This window comes from Trifolium pratense, linkage group LG6 (genome assembly GCF_020283565.1).
Source record: "Trifolium pratense cultivar HEN17-A07 linkage group LG6, ARS_RC_1.1, whole genome shotgun sequence".
In the NCBI taxonomy this organism is placed as follows: Eukaryota; Viridiplantae; Streptophyta; class Magnoliopsida; order Fabales; family Fabaceae; genus Trifolium; species Trifolium pratense.
In genome coordinates, this window is record NC_060064.1 from 18,407,995 (window position 1) to 18,422,312 (window position 14,318).

The window sequence follows — 14,318 nt, forward strand, 5'->3', positions numbered from 1 at the left end:
AGTGGGGTCATTCATATGGGATCAAATAACACTTTATTGAATATGTCCTCTCATGAATCAAATAATATCTAAAACACTTTACTGACATTTGTCAAAACTGAATAATAGGGTTTGTGTTTGGAGCACGACCCGTTTTGACTTAAACCAATAATTATGATCTTCCCATTATAGACAAGACAAAAGTTACATTGAGCTCTTGTGTCCACCTTTGCTCCTATTTTCTTATGGACCAAAGCTAATTAATTCGATATTATTTTCCTTCTTTCAATAGTGAATTTAAGAAATTTGAGGTGTCAATTTTTCTCTTGGCAAACTTTCTTTCAAAGTAGAGTGGGGTTAGATTAAAATCTATTTGAAATTTTTGTTATTGCTGGTAGATGTGACTGGAACTGCATGATTTTTCTTTTTCTTTCTGAAGTACACAATTTTTGTTATTTAGTATTTAATTATTATATAAAGTTTTGATATCGTCATGAACAACTAACCCAAAAGCTTAAACTGTTTGGTGAAGGAAGACAAAGATGAATTTATATTACATCTCTTAGTCAACCCCTCATGCAAGAGCCCTTATGGCATGAAACGTTCCCAATGCATAGCTGGCCTACCTTGTGGAAATTCAACTTTTTATCAAAAGAATGGAGGAAGCATTGACTAAACTCTAGACTGGGGTCATATGGGATCGAATACCATGTCATTAACCAACTATCTCAAAATATAAACAATTAGATGAACATACATGAATGGTTTTAAATTACATCTCTGATATATGCCATTAACAAATGACGATAATTTTATGGAAAAAATATGCAGACTCTTTATGCATCAGAGATTTATCTTAAAATTGGATTTTGGAAAACATTTGCAAGGAACCTCCTTTATTGAATTCTTTTCCATGTTTATGTAACTTACTATTTTCTTTTGTACATGATAAGTAAAGGTTCAACAGCGTGCCACACAAGATCAAATTGCATACTTTGGACAAACACCATCCCAACTTTTAACTGTTCCCCACTTGAAGAAAATGCCGTTAGCAGAAGTTCTGCATTTGCAGGTACCTGTTTATTCTTTTTGTTTGAAAGCTTTATTTGATAAATTGCATCTTGACTCTTGAGTTCTTTACTGAGCATGCATGTAGCTTGAGTGTGCTCTCCCTCTTCCCTGGTCTTTTTGTTTCTTATCCTTCTGTTTTACTTGGCTTTATGTGACCGCTGAAACTTATATATCAAAAACATCTGCCTAATCTGTAAATTCGCAATATATGCAAACTAAAGAAACTAATTATTTGACATCTACTCAAATAAAATAGGGAATACTTCCCTAAACTTCGCTTCAAGTTGATGCTTATAAATCACGTGCACTAAGCTTGTTACAAATAATTTGAATATGAGGACTTCAAAGAGACCTAGTGAGAATATATCACTAGGGGTGACAAAATTTAATAGCAATTCCCTTGGAACTTTTTTCCGGTTAAAGTGTCAATCAATTTTTACATTCTTGGCTCTTTCATGGAAGATTGGATTTGACGCAATGTGCTGTGCAGCTTGTTTATCACTACTTTACCAATCTGTTTGAACTGTTTCATTCACATCTCTTCCACAAAATCAAATATAGATGTAATATCTCAATTCCTAATCAAAATGAAGTTTATTCACAAAACCTACTCCGTAATCGTTTTGAGGAATATGTTTAAATTCTGAAGGTGCTGAGACATGAGATCTAAATGAATTTTTTTTTTTGTAAAACAATATAAATACTCTTTGTTACTATTAATCTTTGAAATGTTGTGAATATTATTGTTCATGAAAGTGTGGCCATATTCAATGTTAAAATACATGTCAATACAATATGAACTTCCAATGAGATGACCTTCAGTTGTTTCATATTTGCTTCATTCTTGATATATATATTTCTTTTCATATCAGACAATATTCCGCAACCCAAATGAAGTCAAGCCCTATGTTGTTCCATCCCCTGAACGTTGCAATCTTCCTGCGGCTGCCATTCATGCATCTTCAGATGCGGTTGTGGTTGTTGATTTGAATGCACCAGCAGTGCGTGTTGCACAACACAAGTGGCAACCCAATACACCTGATGGCCATGGAACTCCTTTTCTTTTCCAACATAGAAAGGTTACAGCAGGCTCCGCTAGCGGTACACTTATGCGCATGTTCAAAGCAGCGGCCGCATCTGGTGATGAGTGGCGATTCCCACAAGCTGTAGCATTTTCTGTCTCTGGAATTAGAAGCCAAGCTATTGTTTCTATAACATGTGACAAAGAAATTATTACTGGTAAATCTATAAGAACTGAGATTATTTGCATATGCTGCCTTTGTATTTATTTTATGAAAAGAGTTCTTGTGATTGATTTATACTCTTGCCTTGCAACATTGATAATTAATTATCAATCTTAGAATTGGGAGTTGGGCCTAACTCAACTCTACAAAACTGGCTTGTAAGGTGAGGATTGCCCTCACTTATAAAAAATATTCAGGTCATCTCGCAACCGATGTGAGACATCTTAACAATCAATTATGTGGGTCTCTCCTAGACGTGAACCATAAGCATGGGACTATCTAGATGCTTATGTTGTAACATTTACATATGTAGCAATTGCTATTGCTCTAGTTTTTGTTAGGAAGAAACAGACAGAAATCTAGATATCACAGAGCATTTAGGCACATGCAACATTTTTGTTCAATAGACATGAAAAAGGAAAATTGATAATTACAAGATGCAAGGACTAGAATAAGGAGGATACATCAATTAGATAGAAAAATCATTGTCCTTCGACCCTTCTAAATTTATGTATTTAAATACCATAACAGAAACAACTGAAAACAAAACAGAGCAATCACTTCAATTATCTATGTATTTAAACATTTGACCCTAATTTCTAAGTTGCAGAAGGCATTTTGTTTTTGGACATCTGCTCAATCATTATTTAATGAAAATTTCTTTCAGTGCGGAAATCATAGACATGGTCATATTTAATATCTAAAATCATTATAATCTATAGGCACAGAGAAAAGCAGTTCTATAGGAATGAGAAGCTCCTAAAGCTAAATGTTACAAAACTTGTGCTGATTTTTTTTGCTCCAAATGAGTCCAAGTTGGCTTATTTACCCATATATTGAAAATTTACAAGTATAGAAGCATTAGTAAATCAGAAAAAATGATTCACAATCAGAATAATTTGTTTTTTTAAATTTCTATAAATCTTGGCCGTTAGTGTAATGTTTCAAAATTGATTGCCTTTTTTCCTCTGATTGTGTATCCTCTGTTGCATGCTTTTTTAGAAATTTCAAATTTGCACTTCATCTTTGTAGTATTTGCTTTCTGAGCTGTGTATTTGACATCTAATTTCAAATATTTGCTTCTGATTGATTAGGCGGGCATGCTGATAATAGCATTAGACTAATATCATCAGATGGAGCTAAGACTTTAGAAACAGCTTATGGACATTATGCTCCTGTATCTTGCCTTGGTCTGTCACCTGATAGTAACTACCTAGTAACAGGATCCCGAGATACGACAGTATTACTCTGGAGAATACATAGGGTTTCAAATGTCGTATCGGAACATTCCACTGGGACAGGCACAAATTCTCCAACCAGTAATAGTTTATCACACTTGATTGAAAAGAATCGGAGACGTCGAATTGAGGGTCCTATGCAGGTGCTTCGGGGGCACCGCAGTGAAATAATCAGTTGTTGCGTTAACTCAAATATCGGAATAGTTGTTTCTTGCTCTCATTCATCAGATGTCCTCTTGCACTCCATTAGAAGAGGACGTTTGATTAGAAGATTGGATGGTGTGGAGGCCCATATTGTCTGTGTTTCATCTGAAGGGGTTGTGATGACTTGGAATGAATCACAACATACTCTTAGTACCTTTACTCTCAATGGTACTCCGATTGCAAGAGCACAATTTTCCTTCTTTTGCAGTATTAGCTGTATGCAAATTTCTATTGATGGGACAAGTGCTTTGATCGGAGTTAATTCTCTAGAAAATGGTAGAGCCTATAATAACAGTTTAAATTCACAGTTGAATAAGTCAGGTGTTGATTTTGATTCTGAATCAGAAGAAACTGATGAAAACAACAGAACAGATCTTCCATCACCATCCATTTGCTTCCTGGATATGCACACTCTGGAGGTACATGGTTAAGATTTCAAAGATAAAATTACCATTTTACATTAATCTCGGATCAAATTGCTAGATTATATTCCTCATGTTTATACGCCATGAGAAAGCATTATATCAGGAAAAACCAACAGTCAGCAAGGCGATTTAAACTTTCAAATATAATAATTGAATTCTAATGAAACAAAGCGATTTTCTCATGCCACATTAGTCAATATTTAGTCACTATTACCTTGTAATATCATCTTTAGCAAACTGTTCTTCAATACTAATCATTCTTCCATTTTAATTTTTGTAGGTATTTCATGTATTAAGACTGGGAGAAGGGCAGGATATCACAGCTCTGACTCTAAACCAGGATAACACAAATCTTTTGGTTTCAACTTCGGATAAACAATTGATAATCTTCACTGATCCATCTGTAAGTTAAATTTTTCTTTTTAAGTGTCTTTGTGAAATATCCATAAGTTAAAATCTTTCTTGTCAGTGTCTTTGTGAAACTGAAATACTACTCCAGACTACGACCCCCTGTATTTCCGTTGCAATCCTGTTTCTTAAAGTGAGTAAATAAAGTTGCACGTTATTTGTTGTCAAAAAGTTATCTATGCTGTCTGGCAGATTTTGATATTTCTATGTATCACTGAGACCAGCAAAGAAATTTATGTATTCTGCATTGTAATATTAAGAGTGGTGTGACTTAACTGGTCTGGAACCTCCACTGCTCTTCGTTAAATTAATTAATATCATATTTCATTTTGATATTTTAGTTTTTAACAATAGGTCACTCTCCTTGATGAGTTGTAAATTGTGCATGAAATGTGTTGAGATATTATAATTATTATTAGTATCGGTTAGGATATTGTGTTTTTATATCTTGATTTTATTTATTTGGTTTTCCTTTTTAGGTTGATAATCAGGGTTTGATTAGGAGACTCGTGTGTGTGTATATATATTTGTACATTCCCATCACCATAATACAGACAACATATTTCAGTTTCAAATGTATTTAAACTAAAATTATGTACCTCTAATCTGTGGACTACGGATTAAACATATGATGTCTTAATTCCTTCTCTTTTCCATGATTATTAATAATTTAATACTACCACATTTTTCTCGCAGTTAAGCTTGAAAGTGGTAGATCAAATGCTCAAGCTTGGCTGGGAAGGTAATGGGCTTCAGCCTCTTATAAAATCATAGCTTTTAGGTTATACATATGTGAATTACAGATCATCTATACATATATCAATTAGGAAAGTAGATTGAGGTTGTGACACTCTTTTGTAAGCATTTTGGTTATGTCCTTATGTATGGTTCAGAGATGTCATGTGACACTTCCTATTGTTACCACCAACCAGTGTTAGGTTCATAGAATTAGTGGAGGGTTCCTTGCTCCTCCAGTTGTGTAATAGTGTTGATATTGGACAAGCTTCTGAGTCCCTCTACTGAGGTTTGAACCATTTTTGTCCCCAATTTTTATTTTATTTGAGAATGAAAATATAGTAGCTACTCTTTCTTGTAATGCTGCTGATGTTCAGACGTTTAGATTGATTAGATTTAGCTGAGGTTTGAGTGTTGATTATTGGGTCAGTGTGTAATGAATGAATAAGTTGTTATATCGTTGTTTTCTGTAAAAAGAATTGTTTTATTGTTCATTTTATTTTTTGACAGGTTGTTTTATATATTCTTATTTCTGTAACTAAAACCGATTCATGAATACACATTGACATTTTTTTTGACAGACACATAGATATATTGATATTGGTAATGGGGATAGACTCGGATAGTAATATCAAATTATGTTGATTCTAAACTGTTTAGTTCGACTTTGTTGATAATCTTTGTGATTTAAGTTATTATTTGTGATAATCTTTGCACCCAAAAAAAGTTTTTATTTGTGACGAAACAAAGTTCAAATCTGGTTAGAAGAGGTACATACATTTAGTGTCCGACATCTTTTAAATGAGATTATTTTGGTGAAGGGAACCTATGTGAAACTAAGTTTGTGAAGTTTACATAAAATAGTTTCTTATCCAACCCCTCTGGGGCATTTGTTAGCATCTGTCAAAAATTATTACTATAATACTATGTGAACGTTAGCTATTTTATTGAGAATGGATATTTTGATACAAATCAAATTATTAACAAGGTGTCATACATTAAGAACATAATTAATTGAGATTTTGAATGTTGTTTTTTCTACTAAAAAGACATTCATTCATTATTCATTCAAATTGATATAATATATTGAATAATATAAATTCAAAATTTCTAAAATCTAAAAAGGATGAATTTGCAAGTAAACTCACAGCACCTTAATAACATAAATGACAAAATGTTTATAAATGTGACAAGTTAATAGTATACCATGACAAAATGTTTATAAATGTGACGAACTGTTTATAAATGTGACAAACTTTACAAATACGACAAAATTGAAGTGTTTGAAATACTTATGTCTCCCAGTCTGCACTGTTGATGACATCAAAATTATTGATTAAAAAATCTCACATCGATTACGAGATGATCTGGATATATGTTTATAAGATGGTATCAGAGTCTCTCTATGATTTGTTGGGCTACCTGCTAACAGGTTTTTGATCAAGTCATCCATCATTTATATCTGCGCTCCAAGTCTAATAGCACTGTGTGCGAGGGTGTGTGTTAAGATATCTCGATGTAAGACATATAATCTATTTTGACCATAAATTTTTATTAATATATAAAATTAAATGTTTAACAAATAAAATATTGTTCAATTTATCTCGACGAATATTTTTAACATATAAAATATTACATAATTTTTTATAATATATATTTTTATTATTATAATAGATAATTGAAGATATTAATGATCAAAATTATGTATTGACATATGTACGGTGGTAAAAAATACACTTTTTTTTTTTGAAGACGTGGTAAAAAATACACTTAAAAAGGAATGAATGAAATAATTATTAACTTTGGTCGTTTCAATTTTTTTTCCCTTTCCACAATTCTTTTAAAAAAAATAAAGTTGGAAAGTTTATTTATTTATAAGTATTTTTTCAAAAAGTGTTTTGGTTTCTTACCTCTATTTGTTTTTGGTATTTTCTTACCCCTATTTTTTATTTATTTTTATAATACCCCTAATTTTATTTATGAATGAGTCAATTTAAAAACTTTTATTAAATTAAAAACTTTTAGTATTTTGATTTGACAATAAAAATACGAGACATTTCAAAACTCCCGAAACGACATCGTTAAAGAAAAATTGCTAGAACCCAATGAACTACTAGTATTAGGGTTTAGCAGAAGAGAGAGATAGAGAGAGAATGGCCGGCAAGGGAAGGAAAAGGAGAGAGAAGAACTACAGGGCTGCTCATGGTGGCTCCACCGCCCTTCCTCCACCGCCTAAATCTTCTCAACTCGATGCTTTGCCCTTCAAACTTCGCCAAATCATCTCTTTCACTAAACACCAAAATGGTTCTTTCTCTTTCTCTTTCCCTTTCACTTCCTCTCTTTCACTTTCTACTTTTCTCTTTCTCATTTCATTCCCATTATTTTCAGATTCTCCTGTCTTATCGAAAGACAAGAAATTAGATCAAGGACATGCTCAAAATGTAAGCTTTACAATTTTTGTTTTCTTATATATTTCGTTTTAAAATTCATTACTAGTGTTTTTTTTTTCTATTAAAAAATATAAAGAAATTTGCTTGTTTGTGAAGTTTAGTGAATAGTAGCGAGTGAATGATAAATAAGACAGTAGTTGATTGAATTGTGGTTGTTGGAAGATTGTGTTTGTTTCTGCTATCTGATTGATAATGTTGCTTAATGGTATCTTATAGATATGTTAGTGTGAGAATATGATGAACTGGCTTCTTTGATGTAATCTATGAAATATAGACATCAGACACGACACCACCGGTAATAATTTGATAAGATAATTCATTGGAATCATATGTGTGGTACTCCGACATGTCTGACACTGGGAACACTTAATTTGAGGAGTGTTTGTGCTTCATAGGATGTAATGATGAATAAGTAGATGATTATTGTGTTGGATTAGCATGGCACGTGAAGTTTTCTTATGGGGTTTGTTGTGCTTTGCATAATTAGTGTTTGTACTCTCTTGGTTTAGCACATATATTGGTTTTTTATTTAAATGTACTCCTAGTTTATGTTAACTCTTGGCTCTAGTTTCAAATTAAGCTATAAATAATTTTCTCAATGCATTTGATAAAAATAAAAATTGCAACCTTTTAACAAGAGTATTCATACGATGGTGTGTAAAAATTTTAAAAATTTGACTTATATGTTGATATATTATTAATTTTTATTTCTAGTGATATGTATTGTATTGAATTTGGGCAGAACAACTTTAAATGACAGAGGTAATGTTGGGAATTGCTTATGTGAAACAGGAGGATACTAGTGAACCATTGAAGGCACCTGAATGTAGGGATGAACAGCTTAATGCAAACGACGATAATAAGAATAAGAAAAAAAGGAAGAGGAAAGAGGTTAAAGATCTCAGGTTTGCAATGGAAGAGGATAAAACAAACTCCCAGCTAAAAAAAAAGGAGCGTAAAAAGAAGTAAGTCAATTAGAACCTATTTATTTGTCTATTTAACGAGTTTAGACTTTAGAGGGATGGACTTGGTACTTCCGATGTGATTTCGGATTACCAGTTTAATTTTTTTTCCGGTCAGTTATTTTTTTAGTGTGCATTTCCTTCAAATTGCCAATGATGCATTCTAAACTTGTATTTTTTTTTTTTTGAGATATTGCAACCTTAAGTTGCATACTTGCATCCTTTGTTTTTCAATGATCCTAGCCAGTTTGTCATAATTTGGAGTTCAAATTAAGCATTATGACCTTCTGGTACAGTTAGAATTTGATTGCAAGGCTGGAACAAATAACCTTTTAGTTTGAAGATATTAATGTTGAATATTTACTCTGCTTTACTCCAGATGACTGGTCTGGAGGGTATTCAAAGTCAGCCGAAGTCGATATTACACCCATGTTTGTTACTTATTGTTTATGAACATTTACAAATTTGCTACTTAGTGAAAAAAATGCTTTGATTCTTGTTGCATACTCCAATATGCATAAATTATATAAATACTTTTTGGCTTTGTCAAACATGCACAAGTGAGACAAGTCTTTCACCGTGCACTACCATTGGATCAATATGTCTCACCATTGGATCAAAATGTCACATCACATCTCATTTGCTCAAAAATGGTGAGACTTATTGATCTAATGGTGAAAACAAACTTTTACATGGTGAAAGACTTGTCTCACTTGTGCACCATAGACTTGGCCATACTTTTTTGTTACCTTTGTTATGCCGTGCCATATATGGAATTTGAAGTTGAACTTGTCAAAATTCTTTACTGAATGAATAACATTAGCTTATTTATTTGGAGAATGTTAACTTGTGCCCTTAAGGGCACATGTTAAGAAGACAAATGTGGAAAAAATTTATTGAACTTGTGGTGTATTCAATTCTCTAAACATTAAATGTTTTCTATCATTAAATGCTTTATTTCTATTTTTAGGTAGCTTAACATGTGCCCTTAGGGCACAAGTTAACATAACCCTATTTATTTTAATCTTAATAATGGTAAATTCTTCAGGTATGAAGCGAAAAAGAAAAAACACAAGAAGGTCGAAGAAGATGAAATTTTGGACTTCCCCGGACAAGAAAAAATAAAATTTGGAGATATTGTACAAGCCCCACCAAAGTTATCTTACATTCCAAAAGTAAGTACTTGAAATTCTCAACTTAACCAAATGGATCATGCTATACTTATTATTGTATTGAAAATGTTTTGCTTGTTTACCAGGCATTCAAGATTTCACAGGATGCTTCTCATGAGAGACTTAGGCTCCGAGCTATAGAGAATTATAGGAGTCGCAAAGGATGGACATCAAGGCCAGGAAATCACCGCCCACCTCCGGTGACTACAGAGGACCCTTAAGTCATTTGCAGCATGTTCTTAAGGATCCTCTGCTTACCTGAGTAAGTCTTGTGAAACTTGCATAGTCAGTAGATGCATTGCAGGAACAAATATGAGGAGTTCAAATCGGTTGTTTCATATTTTCCCCCTCGGAGGTGGATTTTTCTTCATTCAGAAGCAACCTAAAGGTTCTTATACGAAGTATTATCCATTTAAAGCCAATAGCTGAGCTACTAGGATGTCTAACTTGTGCTAAAATATAGAGAAAAATATTGACTCAATTAAATTGCTATTTGTATTTTTGTGGTTCTAAAATATTCATTAACCTATGTTTTCCTTGGTCTGCTTTTTAAATTGTATTTGGAAATAGACTCAAGAAATCTGAAGTAAAAAATATGATATGTCAAATTAAATTGACTACTAAAACTTAAATAAGAAAGTGCATTCATAATATCCACATGGTGAATTGATTGAATTCAGAGGATTGGGTCCTAATGGTCCTCCATAATTCACCTCAGTTATGCTCTATTCTGCTGCTATTCACTTTTGTTAGATTTAAGCTCTATTGTTTGACAAAAGTAGGTTATAAACTTAGTTTATAGTTGAAAACTTAATTGATTAAACTTTTTAGTTTGATGAATTGGCTTGACTAATAAGTGTAGATACCCTAGCCTCTGTTTGGCTTGACTAATAAGTGTAGATACTTTTTGCCATGTCCCTTAGCCTCTGAAAAGTTGGGTGTAGTTGATGGAGGATAACATTATATGATTTTTCAACATTATATTATACTTTTACATTTTCAAGATGAAAGTTTCTTATTAATATACTTAAATAAGCATTTCCTTTAAAAGAATACGAGAGTAGACAACTAGGTGGGGATATAAAGAAAGCCATGTTCTTTTTCTTATTTCTCCAGGATTTATTTTCCCCTAAATTGTCGTTGTCATATATAACGATTAATTAGTTATGTACCAATCTTTTAAGCCCTTGAAGAGATTTTTGGTTTCAGATTGGTCCCTTAAAGAAAAAAAGGTCTGAATAGGTCCCTTAAAGACATATCAGTTAATCAGTTTAGTCCTATTCGGACCTTTTTTTAGGGACCAAACTGATTAACGGAGATGTTTTTAAGGGACCTATTCAAACATTTTTTTCTTTAAGGGACCAATCTAAAACAAAAAATGTCTTTAAGAGACCATTTTACTTAGCCATCTTTTAAATGGATGGAATAAGTGGTCCACCATGTCAATTGCATTTTGGCTGTTTATTATAAATATGAAATACGTTTTTGTCTTGTATAGAGAGACTACATTATTCTTTTGAAATTGATGTTTTGAGGAGTGATTAAAAGATCATGCCTAACTTTGTTGAATAAGCATTTGTTCAAGATAATTTACATAGTAGTATCTCTTTTATTTACAAGAGACAAATAAGTTAAAATAAAAATTAATGTATATACTGTATTAACTTTTGTTGATTCAATTGTTGTTAATAAAAAATTACTGGAGGAAGTAAAAGATAAGGGATAAGGTCAATTAATCACTTAGTCAAAAAGATCAATTAATCATATTAAATACTCTGTATGCAGCTTCTTAAGTGCTTAACCAAATGGGTGGATGAGAAACCACGGGACATGAAATGTCACGGTCCACCCACCATCACTGCATATGAATCGTATGGGGACAAGAAAGCGAACCATGTGATGTCACTGGTTCAATGAAAATATACATAAGGGCAAAAATGAAGTTACCCCACGAAGTACATAACTTCACATATAGAAGCAAGGTAGTGTTTGAATGCAACCATAGTCATCACAGTAATAATCACGATAAATGGTATGGCTATAAATGGTTGGCGAAGTCTACACCAGAACTCGTGATATATTGGATATGCAAAGCAGACGTAGTCAATGATATGCATGCAGTTAGCGATTCTGAATTGTCTAGTTAAGTTTGATTAAGCATGTATCTTTTTAGGTTTACACTATTGACAATGACTTGAGGATCGAACTCAAGACCTTATGCATACTATTTAAATCTCTCATCATTAGATCAAAACTATAGTGGCTTGATTAAGCATGTATTAGTTGGCTTGTATTTCTTTCCATTGCCTTCCTACTTAATTCCCTCAATGGTAAAAGAAAGAAAGCAAGCAAAAGCCATCCCCATGCAGATAATTTAAGGCCTAAAGCAAATATTAAAATGAGACCTAAGAATTTTTTTTTTCCGGTAGTTTTGCCAACGACTTAGGCTCTGTTTGGTAACACAAATAAGCTAGCTTATAGCTTATTATATGAGCTTATAAGCTTGTTTCAAAAAATTAGAGGTGTTTGGTAACAAGCTTTTTGTACTAGCTTATAGCTTTTTTCCAGATGCTATTTCAAGTAGCATTTGAGCTTATAGCTTATAGCTTTTTACACTTTATTCCATTTTTACCCTTTAATTTAATAACTACCCACTCTAAAAAATAAACTACCCACTATCAATTATGTAATTTTATATTTAATAACCACTTTAAAAGCTAATTTTACCAAACACTTTAATTTCAATAAGCTAGCTTTTCAGCTATCAGCTATAAGCTAGCTTTTCAGCTATCAGCTAGCTTATCAGCTATCAGCTAGCTTATAGCTTATTTTTACCAAACGGACCCTTAGGCTACTACTAAGGCTTTTGCTCACAACCCTCCATTTTAATTTAATGACTCCTATTTATTCTTAGAGCATTTCTAATTGTGATATCACTTTGGGTATCATACATTATTAATAAGTAGTTCCTACAATGTCATATAATACTCATTACTTATACAACTCATACATATTTTGCTCAAACGGTGATGTCACTTTGGGTATCATACATTATTAACAAGTGATCCCTTCTACATTTATTTTTTTAACTTATAATTGATGATATTAAATTGATGATACGATACCTTAAATAAGGTGCCGATCATCAATTTTGATACATTTATGCCACGTAATGGAACTTCAATGATAAAAAAATAAGGTACATATCATTAGACTATAAAAGTCTCTTTATACTCTAGGAGATGATCTTATTATTCTCATACGATATATATTCTCTCTTTTTTTTTTCTCAAATAGACTAATGACAAAATTTACACATGTAAATGTGGGGAAACGTGAAATTCGGGGTTCGAACTCCGGCCACTCAAATAATTTTTCTGGTAACTACCATTTAAGCTACACTTACTCTTTCTCCATATATATATATATATATAGGGTTTTGCTAACTTACTCCACCTAAAATATGTCGGAGTAAGTTAACAAGTCTACTCCCACTTTTTATTTACAAAAGAATCAATATTTTCCTTTACAAAGCTAATTAAAAGAAGGGGCATTGAAGTAATTTGCATTTTTTATTTAAAATAAAATTGTTTTTTTTATTGAAACAGTTTGATTCTTTTTTATACTTTTTATTTTTTAGCACAAACTAATAATTGTTAACGCATACTAATATTTTCAAACACGTACGGTAATTTTGTAATATCTTCTAACACATTAATTTTGTGTTATTTATTTAAAATTTTGAAAGCATACTTTGGAAGATAATTTTGACCACAAAAGAAAAAGCATCATTTTGTATATTATTGTTTTTCTCTTACCAATTTTATATATTATTGTTATAACTTGTAATGAGTTGAAGTTGATCTGTCACTCTGATCAAACAAACTCCGTACAAAAATGAGACAATTAAACAACCGTTGCACAAGACGACGAACAAAACAACAAAGTCACAACAAAACAGAAAAATAATAACTGAAATATATGTAAATAACACTAATAGATATTAAGAAGAAACAATAAAGAGAGGTGATTCTGAATAAAAAATACTCAAAACCATCCCTCCTCAATGGATGAAGAAGAAGAAGAAAAAAAACAATGTTTATTTAGAAAAGAGAAAATTCCGAGTTTCTAAACTAGGTTTTTATTGTGAGAGATAAATAAGAAGATTAACCGACAAGTGTTTGATTAACTAAATGGCGGCCGGTTATGTTTGACTATTACTATCATGTGATGTGATGTGTTTTCTTTCGTACATTTAATACAACAACGTGTCTCTCTGTTATTGTCTTGTAGTACTACAGAGCTACTACATCTACATCATTGTTTTGAAATTGATGTGATTACTAGATCATGACAATCTTTGTTCAATAAGCTTTTGTACAAGATAATTTACATAGTGCTACATAGTATTAAGGTCGGACATAAATATA

General features: G+C 32.0%; 3 protein-coding genes across 4 annotated transcripts in view; all 3 read left to right on the top strand.

Annotated features, from left to right (window-relative positions):
* LOC123889257 (BEACH domain-containing protein C2-like) overlaps positions 1-5,798 on the top strand; it is a 32,943-nt gene extending 27,145 nt beyond the window's left edge. The window contains exons 28-32 of one of the 2 annotated variants that reach the window (XM_045938516.1): positions 938-1,051; positions 1,923-2,289; positions 3,389-4,155; positions 4,442-4,564; positions 5,266-5,798. In XM_045938516.1, coding sequence (XP_045794472.1) covers positions 938-1,051; positions 1,923-2,289; positions 3,389-4,155; positions 4,442-4,564; positions 5,266-5,343 — 1,449 coding nt within the window. In that variant the 3' untranslated portion in view covers positions 5,344-5,798. Of the gene's footprint in view, positions 1-932; positions 1,052-1,922; positions 2,290-3,388; positions 4,156-4,441; positions 4,565-5,265 lie in introns of those variants that run through there. The other variant, XM_045938517.1, reaches the window with a different exon arrangement.
* Positions 1-14,318, top strand: part of LOC123889260 (cytochrome P450 76T24-like) — a 70,312-nt gene that overhangs the window by 46,725 nt on the left and 9,269 nt on the right. The window lies entirely within an intron of this gene.
* LOC123889264 (glutamic acid-rich protein-like) lies at positions 7,374-10,417 on the top strand. The gene is made up of 5 exons (XM_045938528.1): positions 7,374-7,608; positions 7,693-7,745; positions 8,547-8,719; positions 9,765-9,891; positions 9,975-10,417. The coding sequence occupies exons 1-5, from the start codon at positions 7,458-7,460 to the stop codon at positions 10,107-10,109; spliced, it is 639 nt and encodes a 212-aa protein (XP_045794484.1). The 5' UTR covers positions 7,374-7,457; the 3' UTR covers positions 10,110-10,417.